We start from the raw sequence: 19,027 nt of genomic DNA, 5'->3' as shown, positions 1-19,027 counted from the left end.
TAAAAACACATTAAAAAAAATGTGTACAAGTTTGTGTCTCTTTCTGAGAGTGGGTTTAGTTCAGGAAAGACCAACAGAAGCTGTCATCTCCTGAGCTTTTATTTGTTTACTTCAGCAAAAAGCCACAGTCATGCTAAAAGCACAGCAGCACACTGGCTGCTCTCAGGTTTGGTCTCTCAGAACATCAAAGCTCAGGACCAAAAAGCTTTGGCAGTGCACAGCAGGCAAGTTGTAACATCTCTGGCCACAGTAGTTCCTTTTCATGTTTCTATCCCTACTTTCATCCTTATTAACTCCTAAAACAAAAGGATATGTGGCTTTAAGATGGAACAACACATCTGGGTTGGCTCTGTCATTCCTTGGATCTTCACAGTGAACAGGCTTTTCACATGAAAAATAGACCCCCCTCAACTCACCGGGAGATTGAGGCTCTTTGGATTTGAGTTGTCAGTGCTAAAATCTGTTTCATTTCCAAGCATCGGGAACGCCACATCCAGAGAAGGTTTCGTAGCTTCTTCCTTTCCAGCAGGGCACGGGCTTCCGAAAGCCTGGTTTCCTCTTTGCTCAGCACCTCCTTCTGCAGGCGCCACAGTCTGAAAGCTGCTGCGTCGCAGGGCAGGAAGAGATCACAGGAAGGAAAATAACTTAGAAGAACTTCCAACAATTTAGTGTCACACAGCAAACATTCCCTGGCTGAACTCCAGCTGCCTGGGAAAGGGAACTTAAGGGAGGCAGCTCACGCTGCTGGAGCAAGAGCACCTGCTGCAGCTGAATTCATACAAGGGACAAGGCAAAAGGTGTGTGACACGGTGAGAGGCCACGCTCCACCGCCACAGACACTGGCCCAGCTGTTTGCAGAATCAGGTTCTGAAAGAGTCAGGTCAAAGCAACAACTACACATAAACCAAAAAACATGGTGAAACAGTGATTATCTCCAAGCTGTTCCAAGGCCATGGAGTGTGTACTTACCAGCCAGGCGTCTCATGTCTCTGATGGCTTCAGCTCTCCAGCAGAACTCATTTCTCTTACTATGACGAAGCTGTGTCCACAGCTCTCCCTCCACCCTGAAAGAGGCACAAACATGCTTTAACATCCAGCTGCCCAAAAAGGCACTCACAGAACAGAATCCAGAGCTTTCTTGTCTGGACTTCTCTTTTTGGACTTCTCTTTTTTCTGGACTTGTTATTCTGCCTTCAGAATCAGAAGGCTCAACAAAAGGTTTTTCTTTTGACCCCCATACTGTCAAACTACCGCAAGAGACTTCAGTATTGCCTCACTCCACACACAGTAGAGACACTATAACTGCTAGAGTACTGTAGTATTGCCTCATTCCAATCTTGTTTACACCTGTATCACATATGCAGGTAATAGCTGAAGCCAAGAATTAGTACAGGAGTGTTTCTGTCAGACACTCAAACACCAGTACACAGAAGCTCTGAAATAAGATTGTTTAGTTCTTAAAACTGAGTTACGAATTCTTGCAGTGTTTACCTACAGCAATACATCCAAGGACATGGAAACAAGTTTGCCATCATCTGAGAAAAAAATTTCCCTGTGTTTGTAAAGCTTGCCTTGTCCAAGATAACAGAAAGAGAATGCTCTTGGCTTACCTACGAGCCTGCTCCGCTTCCTTTGAGTATCCTGTTGTAAGCTGATGCTGAGCTGAGGTTGTCATAGTTGCTAATCTTCCTACTCCAAAACCCCCTGCTGATGAACTTTGGGTATAAGAATATGGCTCAGGCTGCAGAGCTTCCTTCTTGCTCCGTTTTGCCACAGCTTCCTTCCACTGAAGAAGAAACCGTGAGATTAGAACAAACTGCAGAGTACTGGGATCAGCGTCCCCATCGCTGAGTTTCACACGGGGTACCCCTTCCTCCTCCCTATTCAAAGAAGATTTCTGCCCTCTCTGACTGCACAACAGAAAGCTCATGGCACCATCCCACTGCCCCTAGCCCATCCTCACCCTGTGGAAGCTGGCAGCCAGCAGAGTGTTAGCATGTCTCCGCCGGGCCACCTCCAGCTGCGTCCTCCTCCAGTGCACAGCCCACTGCAGAGCACCAAGGCCCTTCCGAAGCAGCTGCTCACTGTAGAGCTGCCTGGCTGCAGCCCTTTTCCAAAGGACGTGTCTCCTCCAGGTCTGGAAACACCTTCTTAGGATTTCTCTGTCACACAAGTGCTGGAAACTTAAAAAGAAAAAAAACAAAAGTGAGCTCCAGCTAACGGAAAGTTAAACCAGCCAGGAGGTGGCAATCAGAGTTCAGCCATCAGGCTGTAAAGAAATTGTTTCAAATCATTCTCTCTAAAGAGTGAAAAACCTACAGTCTCTCTTCAAATTAAGGAACCATTAAACTGGTAACAACCTCACACACAGGTCACAAATTTGAATCTGATCTCGTGACCTTCCCTAACTCTGCAGTGAGCAGGCTGGAATTTGCTGCACTGAAGAACAGCACTGATGGGTACCAATGCTTTCTGTTGCTAGCAACAACCAAGGCTAAATTTAGAAGACAGAATTTAAAAGATACATAAATTATTTTTTTAGATCACACTCAATTCTAGAGACAACTCTTTGAAAAGAAAGGGACGCAGGCCCTCAGCCAAACACAGCAGAATAATGTAGGTTAAGTCCTAAAACCAAATGCTCCTCAGCCCTTTGCAGCAGTTCTCCTCTGTTAACTACCAGCACATTCTCACATGAACACAGGTTTTTTACCTTTGTTCATTCACCTTCAACGACCAGAAGCTGTTCTCAGAGGCCTGCAAACAGACAAAAGACAGTAACACACAATTATTCCCACTACTCCACTCTGTTGAAGAATTTGTCTTTGTGGCACAAGTCATTCTGGATGGAGGCCAGAGCAGTGCTGCCTCAGAGTCAGGTGTTATGTCGGATGCCTTGGACACTGCCCCACCATTGCTCTGGGAATACTCTTACATACTTCAGACGTGGAAGAGCGCAGCAGAACTGAAATCTTAGGGCCCTGCAACCACGCACAGAGTAAAAACCAGTTTAATGCTTTCCCTCAGCATGTGGATCCAGAGAACATAAACAGGTGTTTACATTCCCAAGAAAAACCAAGTTAAAAAGCTGGTCTTTAGGAAGAAGGAAATGAGATGGAAAGATGCATCTGTTGGGATGGAGCAGGACCGTAGGAGAGAAGATTCTGGCCATTCAGTACCAGGAAAAAACTACAGGACAAGCATCCCCATCACTTGTACCTCAGCTCTGCACCTCTAGCAAGTGGCAGAAACAAGCACAAGCAGTACCTGTGACCAGGGATGCTTCGCAGTGAGCACACCCTCACCTCTCTGGACACAGTTCCCTGTGTCTGGCTCCCTTCTTCACAGCACCGTGGTTCTTTGGCATTCCTTTCCACAGAATGGTCTTCAGACTGGTTGAGACTGGCATCATCTTCCAAATTCCTCCAGCTGCCTTGGTAGGAGTATTTGTTTGTTTCTTCTCTGCTCACATTCATACAATCTACATGAGAATATTCACCAAAGCCTTCTTCACCCTGAATACCCAAAGGGCTGGACTGGCTGCTGCCCACCACAGCCATCCTTCTGGCTGCTCCTGATCTGGGGTCACACACATCTTCTGACTCTTTGATGCACTTAACACTAGGTTCAGAGTTGTTGACTTCTACAGATTTAACACTAAGCTGCTGGCCTGGGCTAAACTCTTTATCTCCAGGAGGAGAGTCGACCCTCACACACACTTCCCCTGGAGTTCCATACATGGCTACACCAACGTTCATCTGACCCCCTCTGAAATCTGTCTCCAGTGACACCTGCAGACCCTCTGGATACAGACTGGCTGGAAGGTTTTCCTTCCAAGATTCAGCACACAGAGATGCCCCATTAGATGTCTCTTCTCCTTTAAGAACCTCTTTTGGGGAATGACTTTTTGTGTGAACATAAAGACTAGCAGTTTCCAGAGTTGGCTTTGCCGGGGGCTGCAATCTGAAATAGGGGGACCAACTGTAGGAGGATTCTGCTTCTGCATCCACTAGCCTGCCAGAGCCCACTCCAAAAGCAAGGGCTTGTGGTTGGATGACACCTGAAATTTTTATTCTCCATGTGTTTGAGTCCATGTATCCATATCTGTGAGAGACAGAGAGAGGTTCTGCATGACTGAATTCCCTTGCCACTGCACTAAGGCTCCAGTCTTTAGCAAAGGGGACACCCCACTTCAATCTTGCCTGGGCAGCACTGGTCCTTGCTGCAGCTAGATGTTCTCCCATGGTCAGGATACTGGGAGCTGCATCATCAGCAGCTAAGTACAAACGGCCACTGACTGGAGAAGACCTGGGCTCCAGAGGGAGGGAGCCCCGTATCCCCATCGAAGCACTTTGTTGCTTAAGCCTCTGGATTGAGCAGTACAAGCTAGCAGAAATCTGTGAGGATTGCAAAAGAGACTGAAAGGAGTCCAAACCAGATGGATCAAGATCCCCCAAGGTCAGGGCTGAACTACCACAAGCGTTCACACTTTCACTTGAGCTCTTTGAAGAGGGACACACCCCTACCTCACCCCTAAGAGAGAAATCTGCAGTGTGAGATGACAAATGTGCATTGACCAGGGAAGGGTTCACAGGATCCATACAAGAAGCAGCCAGGAGGCTGATGCTGTTGGGTTTTCCACTGGATAGTCACTATTCTTGTTCCTATTTTGTAAATAGTGATGACAAGGAGTGTGTGTGGAGCAGGGACCAGCTGCCTTTGCTTCCTGATGGTGTTGAGGAAAGTCAATACTCTCGCTCCTTCTCCCTTCTAAACCACAAGCCTCAAGGTGCAAGGGAGATTCTCAGCAGGGAGCACTGACAAATCAAGATGGGGACTCTGTGAGCCACACACTCGTGCTGCAGCCTAGAGCAGAGACTATTCTGCTGCAGGAAGCAGAAACTGGAGAACTGAGTGGCAGTGTTCTGGAACAGCTGAGAAGGGCAGGAGAGATTAGTCTGTCTCAGACTGGGATGTCTCTTCCCAGGTGAGAGGTGTGGAACACAACCAGCCTTGTGCTGCTGTCTGCCTGGGCTTACGCTGAACGCTGCAGCCTCAAGCCAGGGATGAGAAATGTCTACTCGACTTCTAGTGCCAAAATACAGATCAAAATTCAGGTTCTTCTGAACGTTTCTTTGCTCTGAAGAAAAAGAAGAAGAAATATAAACAAAGGAGCATGTGTATTTCCCGTCACATCTTGCCTAGTTTGCCAAAGGCTTTCGGTACTTTCCTTATGAATTCCTTGTCTCTAATCCACCAGCCTCAGTCCTCAAAGTGTTACAGACACTACTCTCTTCCTTTTCTCAGCAGACAATCATGTCTGGCAGAGCAGGAATGACTGAAAGGGACAGATTCAGCTCTCAACAAAAAAACCTGGAAAACAAAGACTTCCAGCATTATGCACCTGCAGCCTCAAAAAGAACTTGTTGCTAGCAAAGCAGAATTATCCTGCTGCCATGACAAAAAGCAGCTTTTCCTGAATGCTTTACATCTCACCAGATCTACGTGACACCAGTCAAGAACAGGTCTGAAAGAAAATGTTTTCACAGAAGTCAGAGCAACGTGGTTCAATGGAGTACAATGCTTACCCCTCTTCATTGACTGGAAATTCAGCTCCAATCTCCTCCACACTCGTATTTCCTCCAGGGCTGATAGGAGAGGTAGGGCCTCAACTTAAGGTTCTCTTTCACTGCTTAGCAAGTGAAAATTTGTCCAAGTCTCATGCTACAGCCCTGCAAAGGTTCAAGCTTCTACAGACTAATTTCTTCTTGTCTGCACTAAAGGATGAAACCACGTTTACACATCCACAGAACCAACATTGTCCCCTAACCTGGAACAGTTATAGCACAGCTGGGAGACCTAATTTGCAGTCTAGCCACTAAGTCTAATGGTTATACATATAACACTCATGCTGAGAACAGATTCCCAAGTTGTTGCTAACAGGTAAGTGCAATTTGAGGGGACTGTGCTTTCATTCCCTCAAATTCTAAAAGCAAGTTGTCAATCACTGTCATTCTAACTACCATTCTTTTCCACCTCTCTTTTGAAAAGTGAAAATGGTATTGTATAAAGACACACACACCTCTATCATGTTAAAACCCCTAGTCAATCTGAAAAGAGACAGCACAGCCTATGAAATCAATGCCCATTGTCTTTTTCAAGCACACTCTAATCCCAGAAAGCTTCCTGTCAAATTGCACTCTGTTTCCAAACTGTGTTTTTCTCATTCTCGTCTAAGGAAGCGTTTTAGCCTCAGTTATCCCTGTTTGTAACAGCCCACTTGTCCCTCTCACATGCAAACTCCTTCAGTAATCACCACAAACTGGGGAACAAACTCAGCTTCTAAAGCAGCAGGAGACAGTCAGGCAGGGTTGCAATTATCCCTGGGAACTGCTGTTACTGCCTTTCATACATCACCGAGGGTGCCATGAACGGAAAGATCCCATTATTTTCTCCAGCTAAGTTGAAGTTGGCAACTACAGAGTGAACAGACAAAGCACAGCTGCCTTCCCTAGGGTGCCCATCACTGCATGAAGTATAACCACAAAATGCAGTGGACTGGTGTTCCATGGAAGCACTCTTTGCATCCCAGGAATATTCAGCCAACAAGCAATGTATCACAAAAGGGTGTTACAAAGGATTTAAATTGTGAAAGGACTGAAACCACCATGTTTATCGGTGCTGTTTTAGTCTGTGAACACCCACCCCTGGACTACTTTATGCTCAAGAACCTGGACATAATCTATTTTCTTGACAACTCATTTGGTTTTCTTGGCTCTCCATTTCAGTTCTTTCTGTCAGGTACCAAGTTCTCAACACACTGCTACGGTTATTTTAGGGTATGTCCTTCACCTCACTCATTCCTAATTTCAGTCTCATAGAGATTTGGAAGAAATAGCATCCTTTAAAAATCATTCATGTTTGTCTGCCTTCCCAAAATTGCCACTCAGGACTTTAACATAACCAATTCTAAGCAGTACTTAATCTTACTCAAAAGACAACAAGATGTTATGAAGTGCTTTTTTAAAACTTCTCCAGTGGCCAAAAGAGATACTTAAGGCAAACTCCACATTTTGTGAAGTGCAAAATCCATGACCAATGGATTTCATATCAGTTTTTATGTTTCCAACGAAAACATTTAACACATGCTTCCTATATAAACACTTCGCAGAAACACACTAATGCTTTAAAACCTGAAACAAATCCAATTAAGCAAATAAAAGATGATCAAGTTCTTTCTGTTGTTATAAGCAAAAGGAAGTAAATAGCACAGTTCACGAAAAGGAAATCAAGCTCTTTGAAGTGAATGCCATTTCTGCAGTATGATAACAATGCCAGACCCACAATAAACACATAAGCGCTGCCATAATGCCCGTTTGCCCATCCCTGCAGACCAAGGCTGATCCATTTCACATTCCAAGTTGGGACCGGTGATTAGAACGAGACCACACTTCGCGTGCCTTGGAAACAAGGCTTTTCCCCACCGCTCAGCCTTACAAACCAAACCACGGCACAAACACAAGCGGTGCCCCCTCACCAGCTGCGCCTCCATCCAAGCACCAGCGCTGTCCCGGGATGCGGTGGTGGGAGCGGGAAGCCCATCCCCAAGCCCCCCTCGGCACCCCCGATGGCTCCGCGCTCCTCGTGGGCACTTACTCGCTCTGAGAGTCGCCACCGCGGGGCCCCGCCAGGACCTGGGGGACCGGCCAGGCACCTCCGTGTCAGCACCTCCTGCGCAGGGACAACCCGCCTCGTCCCCCTCAGCGCCCGGACCCCGCGCCCGCTCCAGCTGGGGCTCTGTAAGCAGCTTATCCCGGCGATTAGCAACGCTGCCGGTCACCGGGGCTGCAGATGGCCGCGGGAAAGCCGCTCTACCCCCCGGCTAATTAAAGCCGGGACCCGGCCGGGGTGAGGGCGGCTCAGCCCGGGGTGAGGCTGTACCTGTCCCGGGCAGCGCCTCAGGGCAGGCGCCATCTTCTCCCCCTTCTTCTTCTCCTCCTCCTCACCCCGACCCCGCCACCCCTGAGGGAGTGAGGGAGGAACTTGCCCCGGTGATCCTGAGGAGCTGCCTCAGGGCACAGCAGGACCTGAAGATTTTAAGAAACAAAGCAAAAGCACCCGAATGGAGCGTTGCGCCTCTCTGGGTGAGGAGACCCCGCTGAGAAACTCTGAGAGCCCCGGGATCTGCGAGGCCATCCTCTGGCACAGCAGCTCCGTGAATCCCCCTCACACCCTGCTAAACCAAGTACAAACACTCTCCTCCTCCTCCAAAGACAGGAGAGGGGCCTGGTTTTATCACCACCTCTCTGCTTTACTCCTCAAAATAGGTATCCTTGAGGCACTGCAAACCTCGTGTAAATCCTGCCTTGCTCTGCTCCCCTGAGCTCCCAGATGTGCCAAATTCTCCACAGAAAAGCACACAGCAGGTCAGCTAGATGGGCATTTCCAGTGGAGAATGGCTGGGAAGGCCTCACTAAATATAACTCATCGTGCAAACACGCAAAAAACACTGCATTTAAAGCAGTGATTTTCTGTTTGTGGTTCATTGGTCTAGGGAAGAAAAAGCCTGAGCATTTAAATGTGTTATTCAGGGATCTGTGCTGACACTATACAGTTCTAAAGAGCTGAAAAAAACCACTAACATAAAGGCTGTGAAACTCCACGAGCCCCAGAAGTTTCTGCCTACCTGTTCTTCCTTCCCCATCTGGTCACAAGAACAGACAGATTCCTATTCCTGTGCTCTGTGGCACGGCAGCTTGAAAAGAATGAATGCACAACACTCATCCTGTGAGAGTAAACACAAATATCACACTTTTGTGGCATTTACCATGTTCTTGGTCCTAGTATCAATGATGAAGGTCCAGGTACACCAGCAGGTCACTGTAGTGTTTGTGCAGCAGAGTGGAGAAGCATCTCCTTATGTTTAAAGTGATCAAAGTTGGGAGAAAACTGCTTGGTTTTAAAAATACAAATGGCATGGTTCTGCAGGTTAGAGCAAAGTTAACAGGTCTCTTGGTCACTGAAGAATCAACACAGCAGCAAGTCTTGTCAAGAGAAATGCAACTGTAGAATAGATGCAAACTTAGAAAATGAACCTGCTTCAGAAAAACACAGATCTTCCTAGAACTAGAATTCTGCCAAAGCTGACATAGTCTTTTTCTTCTCTAAGAGAATCCTGTTGAAATTGGTTTGTTTATTTGTTTCTGGGATTTTGTTTGTTTTAGAATTTTACCTGAAAGCTACAGCAAGGCAGATTTATTGTGCAGAACATTAGAGTTTATGGTTTGTCACACTCTGTGGAGCTCACCTCTTCAGTGTAAATAAATCCATCTTTTCCCTTCCCCAATCCCCATTTTACTAGCCCACCTTCCCACCCACATATTTACAAGCAGTACCTTCTACTTGTTGTAATAAAGCTTAGACTAAAAGCCATCAAAGCCCTGTAGAGCTTTCCCCATAATGACCCTCCCAAACTGCCTGGCTACAGCCTCAAACTCTCAGGCACATGTATATTTTCAAATGAGACATAAGTGACCAGTTTAACTTTTTCTAACACAGGAAAACTGTGTTCATTTTATAGTTTTCTTAGAAAAATGTAACATTTCAAGTTCTGTTAAGACAGGCAGCTGAAGGCAAAAGGACATTTCAAGGCACAAAGTATCTATACCCTACATTCAACAGTCATTTTAAGTATCCTGAAGGACATTCAACTTGCATAAAAGCATCAGTCAATAAAACCCAAGACCAGACACTGGGAGCACAAACACCTCCCTGGCCCAGTTAAGAACATTTTATACCAAGCCCAGCTTTGTGCAAACCACCACAGCTAACACAGGGAGTTATAAATCTTAGGAGGTCATAAATCTTAGTTAAATAACGCCATCAAAAACAGCTCTTGAGAACTCCCAGATGTTTCCTGGGAATATATGTGCATAAAAGCAGGCTAACTGTATTGTTTAAGGGCAGTCCATAAGGCTTTTAAAGACAGTTTGTCCAGGGGTACTTTTAGTGGTTCCCTTACATCAAAGAGGATGCACAATGCAAGACCTGGAAGACTGCAGAAGGTGCATCCAGTCACACATACTGAGGAGGGATTGAGGAGGAAAGTACTGGGATTACAACGAGTCACAGTGCTTGACGTGACACCTCTGAGATCTTCTGGACTTACTGCAGGAACCCATCTGCCCAACCTTCAGGGAGGCAAAAGAAGTATCAGATCCTGTCCCGTTTGCTCAGCAGCAGGTGTGGCTCCATGAGAACAGAGAGAGGAAGAGCAGAAGCCTTGGCTGGGCGAGGGCAGTGTCCTTTTGGGGCTCCAGGTGCCTCAGTAGGGCGGCTGGGCTGCCTTGCCCGGGGGAGGCCACTGGGGAGGCGCTTCTGACTGATCAATGGGCTCGTAGGTGCTGCGATCCTGGCCCGCACTGGTGACACCTGCATGGAGATGGAAGAGAACAAGCTTGGGAGCAACACAAAAGCACAAAAACTGTATCCTCTAGGAGAAGCCAACAGCTCAGGAGCACACCACGTTAGCTGCCCTACCAGCTCCACAGCACCTGCCCTCTGTGATCCTCACTACACAGGCAGGAGGTAAAAAACTCATCCTTCCAACAAAGGGAAACTCACTGCTTTTGAGCATGTCTCTTCATTCCTTGCCAACTGCTCTCTTAGTAGCCTCATGGCTGTGTGCAAAGCAAGACCCACAATACCCCATTGCAGCATAACAGGTTCCTGTAACAGCATATTTCAGCAAGAGGAGTGTATGAGAGCTCATGGGAAAATGAACAGACATAGCCAGAAGCAGCAGGAACCATGGCCAGCTGACAGCATGGATTTAAAGGCATGATTCATCCCTGAACCACTCCTCCCAACAATGCAGTCTGCACACCGCGGCACTAAATTTGAACCCAGCAGTGCTCCCAACTGCACTGTGAACAATTTGTCTGTACAAAATCATGTTACTGTCCAGGGGATGAGCAGGGGAAGAAGAGAGAGTGTGCATGGACAGCTCTTTATCTATGGACCAGGCACCTGTCATGGGGAGAATCACAGGTAGGCACCAAACCATATGAGGGGTTTGTTCTAAGCAGCAAGGATGCTGCCAAGCAACAAAAAGGGATTTTGTGCAGAAAGAAAATGAGCCACAGAAGACTAGGAAAAACACAGCATTGCTGGGTTCAGAAGGAAAATGCCGGATAGCAGGGAAATGAGAGGAAATTTGTCAAGCACATTCAACACAAACCAGCACACAGTTTGAAAAAATCTTGAAAATCTTGTGAGAGAAAGACAGTTCAGGAGAGGATGTGCAACTACAAAGTGTCTGAATTCCCCCCTGTGCCTGGGAGGAGACTCTCAGACAGTACCATGCCTGGTTTGGGATAGTGTGGTTGAAAAGGAGTCCTCCCAAACTCCAAGCAAAGGGGTGAACTCCTCAATGACACTTACACTTTCCATGGGATACACACGTCAAATCCCAGTGAGGAGCACAGTGAGCAGCTAATAAAAACTGGCACAAACATGGCCCATAGCAAGGCACTGCAGGTGACTCACAGGCCTCCTGACCCAGGTAAGACACATCTGTCTGGATTTTCACAAGCAGAGAAGACACCCACACTGCACTAGCAGAGAGATGCAAAGGGCACACAGTGCCCCAAGCCATGATTTCCCTCCATGGCTTCTCCTCCTCTGCAGGTATCCACCTCTTTTCACAGCAGTGTGATCTTTGCTAACACCCAAAGCAGCACAAGTGACAGCTTCCAAACACTGTAATGCAGTGACACCTCCCTTTGTCCTGCACAGCCATGGCAAACAGAGCTGTGCCAGGCTGCTGGTTTTGCCAGCATGAATTCCCACACAACAAACAATCCCTGGCAGCTGCCCAGGCATGAACTAGCACCAGGCATGCTTAGTAAAGCTAAGACCCAGAACATCCAGCCACAGCCCATTCTCTCTGGCAAGGCTGCCACACTATCATTAACAAGTGCAACCAAGAGAAAAATTAGTGTCTCCAGGCAAAGCCCCACGAGATAAACATCAGTCCCATTTTCCAGGGGAGGAGATGGAGGTCCAAACCAAATCAAGGACATGTGAGGCCCACAGAAAGCTTGGAGTTAGAAATCCAGCTGCTTTCCCTCTGGTACATAATCCAGCTAGAGGAGATAATCCCTCTACTTTTCCCCAGAAGGAAAAGAAAGGGTTGGCAAAGAAAGGACACCCAAAGGCTTCCAACATGCACACACAAATGCAAGAGGAGGAAGAGAGGAAAGGCCTCTCACAATACCATTGTGGGCAAAGTGGCTGCCAGACAAGGACTCCAGGTCTGCATGAGAAGAGAGAAAGAATATAAATTTAAGGCCAAAGACACACCAGAACCAAAAAATGGGAGAACAGACACGAGCAAGAGAGAGTAAGCACCCCACTGAAAGAGGGGCAGAATCCTGCTGCACAGGGCTCAGGCTGAAGGGCCCAAAGAGCAAGGCCCCTCAGCACCCGAGGAGACAGCCCACACTGACAGGGGAGCAGAGGAAACATCCTACCTATGTTAAAGGTGTACTCTCCTCCACGCTCCCGGTACATCCGATACACCAAATAGCAGGCCAGGGGTTTGAGGAGGAGGCTGAAGATGGCCATGCCCACACTGAAACGGGTCGTATCGCTGAGATGGTCATGTGTGGGGTAGAAGACAGAGATGTGAATGATGTCTGTGAGCACTGTGAGCAGCAGGCCAGCCAGGAACTGGAACAAGGAGAGAGAATGGGACATGAGCTGAACAGGGGTTTAACCCCTACTAGTAACAGTCAGTGCCAGAATCTATCTCCTGTGAGATCTGTGTTCACACAATCATCCCTCACCCCAGTATCACACATGGCTAACTCCTTGACACTGCCCCAGGTAGAGAGATACTCCTACATGAATGGTCTTGTATTTTGTGCATTTTCTTCACATCTGTCATATAGCTTCTCATAAGGTATTCCAGAATTGTCTAATTTTGTTTGCCAATCTCTTTAATGTTCAGAGAAGGGTTTTATAAAGCCCCTCCACTCAAGCATATTAAACACTTTGAATCCTCCTCTGGCATTACAAGTCACAACAGCAGGTAAAAAAAGCAAGAATCGTGTATGTTCATCTCTGAGAAGAAAAATAATTGATACTGAATGCTTCTCACCATGGTTTACAGAGCTTATAGATTTATACACTCTTAAAAAAAAACAAACCCACCCAAACAGGGAATTGACTTGTTCACTGCTGTACTGGGAACAGCTGAAAATTATCACTGGCTCAGAGACTCTGCCCCCCACCCTCTCCCTGAGCAGCCTGGGGGAGGCCAATACCCTCACACTCACCATTGCGATGGCATCGAGGGAATCTCGCTGCACAATGGCCCAGATCCCCACTGCAAGGACACTGAAATTTCCCCAGGCATAGGAGGCTGGCAAGATGTGATTCATGCATCCCCTGCCAAACAAGACAAAAAAACCCAGACCAAATTCACAATTAGCCTGCAACAGTCTGTGTTCATTTCTGTTCCCATACAAACACTTCACTCATAGGTTTAGGATGTTCTTGCACACAGGCAGACACAGAGTGCTGATTCCCCAAGAATGTCCCATTCCTAGTTTGAAGGAATACCCTCTTCTCACCCAGGCCAGGCACCAATCACTCACCACACTGTGAGCAGCCAGTGCACCAGAATGATGGCCTATGGAAAAAAAACAGAGAGGAAGACAGGTCAGTAAGTTGGGGGAACCCTGGGAGGATCCACATGAAATGACACAATCTTGTCTGGAAGAGAGCCCTGGAGCCATGAACCAGTGCAGAAAGCCGGTGAGGCAACTGGGACAGTGAAGACAAAACCATTTTTCTCCACTTCTGTTGCCGAGAATTTCCTGTGGCGCTGCACTGCAGTCGTTCATTCTTGTTGTCATGTCTGCTGACAGCCGATTCAGGGCCCACTTAGTCTTTTTCTAAATGGGTTATTGATTTTGGAACTCCAGAAGAGTTTGCACAGACAGCCAGGCAATCTGACTCACTAGGCTAGCACAGTTTATACATGACCAATCTGGCATCCCATCACCAAGAAGTCCATGGATAGTTGAGCCTGCAGCTCCCAGAATTTCACTCCACTCCTCAGTAAATCCTCCTTTTACCTCCTTCCAGTCTGTTCAGAGCAGTGGTTCAACCTCACTGCAGTGTTAACAGACCTGAAGGTATCTTCCAGGACTCTGAGAACCTGATCCTGCCACAGCACACAGCTCTTCTCACTCCTGGTGAAGCCACCAGGCCCAAATGCCAACAGTGCTCTAAACAGCAATAAGATAATGCTGTCACAAATTCTGTACTTTGCACATGTCCCTAATGATCCTGATCCTTGTGCTCAAGGGGACAAATCCAAGAAGAAAGGACTATACTGTAACAAGTGACACAAGGATTCTCTTCACCAGCACCTTCCATTTCTGTAACCAAGGAGACATACTCTTCCATTTCTGTAACCAAAGAGACATACTCTGAATAAACAAACTCATGTTTATTCAGACAGCAAACGGGAACAACATTATATCACTTCAGGCTTTTTCTGTATCCATGTGCTCACTCCTTCAGAGCCTGCTGGCCAATCCAGCAAAGGGAGGTCTCTCATATTCACTCTCTAAACATTTGTGAAAACAACAATATGGAACATGAGCTCTGTTAGCAGCTCTCAACAAAGAAAGGCTGAAGCCTGGACAAATCGGAGGACCCATGGGATACAGACAATCTTCCATTTTTTCTAGTTGTGAGAAAGGCTCCAATTGGCATTTATACTGACCTTGGTGTAAAAAAAAAACCCACAGTAACAAAACCCCTCTGAAGCACACTCCCACCAAAAAAGGTGAAAAAGAAAGCTTGAAATGAGGAAGTGACAAAAGCCTAAGTTACTCAGTGGACACAGGAAAGCTGTATGCAGATAGGAGCATTGAGACACTAACAAAATAATAATTAAGATCTACTGACATCCTGCCACATCCCTTGACTTAAAACATCTACCCATGCTCCACCTTACAACAAAACTAGCTGCTCGAGGAGAGAGTGATCTGAGAAGCTGTGACACAAGTGAAGCCCAGCCAGGAAACCTCTGGGGGTGACCCCATTGCTGTGGCTCACACTGCTCTGCCACGACACAATGCAAATCTCTGTCTTCTGCTCTTCCTTCCCTGCAGTGCCCCAGCACAGCTGCCGAGCACTCACCAGACTTTGCTGTAACTTCAAACGCGGCTCAGACAGATTTTTATTAATTAATTTTTTTTAATTGTTCATGAAAGCTTACAAAATGCTTCACCACCCCCCCCCACTTCCCCTTCTCCCAAATTGCACCACGGAGACCACGGAGAAGCTGCTAATCAGTAAAATACAAGATGTTCTTGGATAAGAATGGAGACATGCAAATAGCATTTACTCAAGAGACTATCACAATATCAGGGAAATTCTTAATTAGGTAGTATTTAATTGCATGTCACATACCCAGAAGACCCCTCAAGGCTCACCAGTTAACATAATTAGGCAAGGTGGTTTTTTTCTTTAAAGCTGTCTAGATCAATATTGCAGTTATTAAATTATGAAGTATGTTTAGTCATCAGCATGAAGTCAGGTAATCTAAGGCTGATAGTATGAGGGACTGCTGAAATAAAAACAAGATATTCCCTTCCTGGTTATTAGTCCAATTTACATGACAGCTGGAATTAGCTGGTGGTCTTGGTATGCTTTAACATAGAAAATATAGTGTTAATGAAAAGCTACAGTCACCATGTGAGATTAGATAATTTGTAGGCAGTCTCCTGATAAGACAGCAAGAGAATTTAATTTTTTTCCATCTGTTCAAGGACTTAAGTCTGTACCTAAGACAGACATACATTTCTTCTTTTGAGAAAATAATTCCTAAGACTTGAACTAGGGCTGAGAGCAGAAAATAAGAAAGGTGGGTCCTTTGTCCGCATCCCTTCTGTGCAGAAGGATGACAATGTGATTAAAAGCATCCCATTGGAAAGTGGGGAGAACTAAGGGGAATTCCTAGCTCCTCTGCAAATCCCAGCATGTGATGGAACTAATTGCCAAGCATAAAAAGAGACTGGGTCTGCCTGGGTCTCATTAGATGGGAAACTCTTTGGAACAGGAATTCTTTTAAACATGCTTCAGCACAGACCATAGCACAACGCTGAATTTTGACTAAGTTAAAATTTACATGGTTCCAAATTATAATTATTTTCTTGTTGTATCTAAATTTTTATTTTACTTTTTTTTTTTTTATTTTAGAGTGAGCTCATCTACCCTGTGAGTGACATATTCACCTGAGAGCATACTACCCAAAATATAGGTATGAGTGGCCACCTGTGAGGATGCTGCTCATTATTATACCAGAGGGATAATGAGAGTGGTTAGGCAGTGGGACAGGCCATCCAACAGGGTTGTTGTGGCTCTGTTCTTAGAGAGTTTTAAAACTCAGCTGAATTTTGAATTGAGCTATTTGATCTAACTTTGCAGTTCGCTTTGCTTTGAGCAGGAGGTTGAACAGAGGTCTCTTATTATTCTGTGATTCTGTGACCTAGCCTTTAAAAATGCCTAAGCACAAAATGTGTGTTTCCAGGCACACGGATTGTAGGGCATTGTCCAGGCTTGATCAAAGTCAAACTTTGTATTTTGAGGCTCTCCATAATTATTGCAATGATCCCAGGTGTCAAGTTTTCATGGCAAAAGTAGGGCTGTGCTGCTTCCCGCATGTTTTGCTGAGCGTTAGTTAGAACAGAGCATGTTCCTCATCCACTCTAGGGCAAAGCCTGCTACATTAATTTTATAGCTCTGCAAGTAGCTTAAAGAGAGGCCTCAAGGCTGAGATATTGCTACATTCTGGCACAAACACGGCCCGGTCATGCAGTTTTCTTGGAGCTACTTCTATCACGAGGCTCATCTTTCTAATCTCACAGAACCCGTAAGCAGATCATGCCAATGAATAGTAGCAGTGTGTGTTATTTCCAGGCCCTTTCTTAGTAAGAATCTTTCCCACCTTCGTGGTGTTTTTCAGGGAAACAGGCCCTAACTCGGGAACAGTACAAAGATGCAGGTACGATTATTAACTCCCTATTCCCCAGCTCTTCAGCTCCAGAGTTGCCAGACTCAACAACAAGGAATTTCTTAATGCTGAAAACAGTTTGCCCAGGAAAAGCTCACTCTTATCTAGTCAGAGATTGGGAAACGCTTGCCTGAAACCAGAGAAGAAAGGCAACATTTTAGTTGTGTTGTCTCAGTGACTCACTAATTGAAAGGCTGTGGTTTTCAGCTCCCCTATCTCCACCTCCCATGGTAGAACATCTATTTCGTGTTGGCAAACCTTTTAAATGCAATGTCCTTACTTTTCACTGTTGTTTTAGCCTGGGAAAAAAATAATCAAGCCAAGTTAAAAGACAAAGCAGAAGGCAAGATCTTTAATCTTCCTAGTGCCCTGGGAATCACACAATAGTCCAAACTTGTCAGAGCAAAGTATCAGCAAGTCCCCAGAATGTAATATAATCCACATGCCAGGCCTTGAAAAATCCATTTGCTTACTTGCCTCTAACAAGGGAAGTTGCTTTTCTTGGTGAACTAGTAAGAGGGGGGAGAAAACATCATTATATGAACACCGAGGTTTTATTTATCACAGCCACATGAAAGCCCTCCTGTCCAAAGCTGAATTCATAATGGTAGCTGAGATAATACTCTCCCCACACCCAACCCATAGGCAGCCTGCTCCACGGCCACTGCTCACAGCTTAAAAAAACCTGATGTGATCAGCTTTCACTCTCTGGGCAAAGCTTTAACCATAGAAAGCACCTCAAACTTGCTGTACTAAACAAGTTACACAAAGTAGTGAAGCTGGAAAAGGGCACGCTCACCTAGAAATCTCAGAGCTTTGAAAATGTGAAAGACAAAAAAAAAATAGAGGAAAATGTCACCTGTCTGGTAGCACGGAAGGCTTTGATATCAAACACCCACATCAAAAGCAAAAAAAGTGTGATTTTAGCATCCTCCAGCTTGTCCTGAAGGATGTGCTTCTCCCCACAGTGAAAAATGTAACGTAACCGTGGTTAAGTCTCTTATTTCTCCTTTCTCTAGTTATCAGATATTCCCTGAAATTTCCAAATTGCCCTCAACTGGAGCCTCCCCTCCCCAACAGAGAAGCAATTTCAGTTACCTACAAGATGATAACCCCAAAGTAAGCAGGCTCATCTTTCTAAGATACTTTGCCTGACAAGCAAAAACTTTGCCTGCTCAGGATCTCCTACAGTGTTTTATCTTGGCTTAACTCTGGTCAGCTGAGCTGGAAACCTCGAGGGACACTGGTTAAGAGCTGTTGTTGCCACTCTGACAATGTCCCTGAAGTCCGAGTGAACCTTGGAGTCATCACCTGACGGGTTTAGTGACCAAGACTCACAGAATATCCCGAGCTGGAAGGGACCCATCAGGATCGAGTCCAACTCCTGGCCCTGCCCAGGACACCCCAACAATCCCACCCTGTCCCTGAGAGCGTTGTCCAAACACTCTGTTGAGCTCTGTCAGGCTGAGGGCCGTGCCCACTGCCCTGGGGAGCCTGTTCAGCGCCCAACCACCCTCCGGGGGAAGAACTTTTTCCTGAGATCCAACCTACCCCTGCCCTGACTCAGCTTCGTGCCGTTCAGAACTTCTGCTGCGTTTGCCCACGTGATGAAAAAAAGCCTCCAAACACCACTTCTTCCTCCTCAGAGGCCTCCACAGCTCCGAGCAGGGCCTCGGCCGGGCTCCGGACCAGGCGCAAGGCTGGAGATATGGGAGAGGAGAGGGCGGACCGCGCCAAGCGCCCTGTCCCCGGGATGCCGCCGCGCCCCGCGGCTCAGCCCCCCCGGCAGCCCCCCGGCAATCCCCCCGCTCCTCCCGGCCCCGGGGGCGGCCGGAGCGGACCCTCCCCGCCGGAGCAGCCCCTACCTTGAGGCTGACGGCCGGCAGCTCCATGGCAGCGGCCCCGGGACTGCCGGCGGGGCCGCTCACGTGG

General features: G+C 46.7%; 3 protein-coding genes across 8 annotated transcripts in view; 1 reads left to right on the top strand and 2 right to left on the bottom strand.

The window, feature by feature from the left end:
• The window catches only part of CUNH1orf167 (chromosome unknown C1orf167 homolog), a 19,347-nt gene extending 9,886 nt beyond the window's left edge, over positions 1-9,461 (bottom strand). Inside the window, exons 1-6 of one of the 5 annotated variants that reach the window (XM_039386319.1) lie at positions 8,828-9,461; positions 2,714-2,757; positions 1,964-2,183; positions 1,611-1,786; positions 970-1,064; positions 417-603 (exon numbers count right to left, since the gene is read on the bottom strand). In XM_039386319.1, coding sequence (XP_039242253.1) covers positions 417-603; positions 970-1,064; positions 1,611-1,786; positions 1,964-2,183; positions 2,714-2,757; positions 8,828-8,830 — 725 coding nt within the window. In that variant the 5' untranslated portion in view covers positions 8,831-9,461. Of the gene's footprint in view, positions 1-416; positions 604-969; positions 1,065-1,610; positions 1,787-1,963; positions 2,184-2,713; positions 2,942-3,305; positions 7,112-7,537; positions 7,608-8,827 lie in introns of those variants that run through there. The other 4 variants (XM_027736424.2, XM_027736421.2, XM_027736422.2 and 1 more) reach the window with 4 other exon arrangements.
• The window catches only part of MAD2L2 (mitotic arrest deficient 2 like 2), a 37,047-nt gene continuing 25,899 nt past the window's right edge, over positions 7,880-19,027 (top strand). The window contains exon 1 of the mRNA XM_039386322.1: positions 7,880-11,563. Coding sequence (XP_039242256.1) covers positions 11,515-11,563 — 49 coding nt within the window. The 5' untranslated portion in view covers positions 7,880-11,514. The remainder of the gene's footprint in view (positions 11,564-19,027) is intronic.
• LOC113995897 (angiotensin II receptor associated protein) lies at positions 9,539-19,027 on the bottom strand. Of its 2 annotated transcripts, XM_027736431.2 has the most exons (6): positions 18,961-19,027; positions 13,662-13,696; positions 13,341-13,452; positions 12,534-12,732; positions 12,278-12,316; positions 9,539-10,431 (listed from the first exon to the last, which is right to left on the bottom strand). In XM_027736431.2, exons 1-6 carry the CDS (start codon positions 18,985-18,987, stop codon positions 10,325-10,327), a joined length of 519 nt encoding a protein of 172 aa, XP_027592232.1. In that variant the 5' UTR covers positions 18,988-19,027; the 3' UTR covers positions 9,539-10,324. The 2 variants fall into 2 exon arrangements, with proteins under 2 accessions (XP_027592232.1, XP_027592233.1); XM_027736432.2 differs by lacking the exon at positions 12,278-12,316 and having other exon boundaries at positions 18,961-19,025.

Source organism: Pipra filicauda, unplaced genomic scaffold, assembly GCF_003945595.2.
Source record: "Pipra filicauda isolate LSUMZ 115617 unplaced genomic scaffold, ASM394559v2 scaffold47_size6085603_pilon, whole genome shotgun sequence".
NCBI lineage: Eukaryota > Metazoa > Chordata > Aves > Passeriformes > Pipridae > Pipra > Pipra filicauda.
This window is presented reverse-complemented; position numbering and strand designations above follow the sequence as displayed.

Bases quoted from the DNA above. Each gene is read 5' to 3' on its own strand.
- LOC113995897 (XM_027736431.2), bottom strand. From the start codon at position 18,987: ATGGAGCTGCCGGCCGTCAGCCTCAAG. The intron at 12,733-13,340 runs GTGAGTGTGAGG...TCCTTGTTCCAG, and splicing joins CCCTCGATGCCATCGCAATG to TTCCTGGCTGGCCTGCTGCT. The intron at 10,432-12,277 runs GTATTGTGAGAG...ATCTCCATGCAG, and splicing joins CAGCCACTTTGCCCACAATG to GTGTCACCAGTGCGGGCCAG.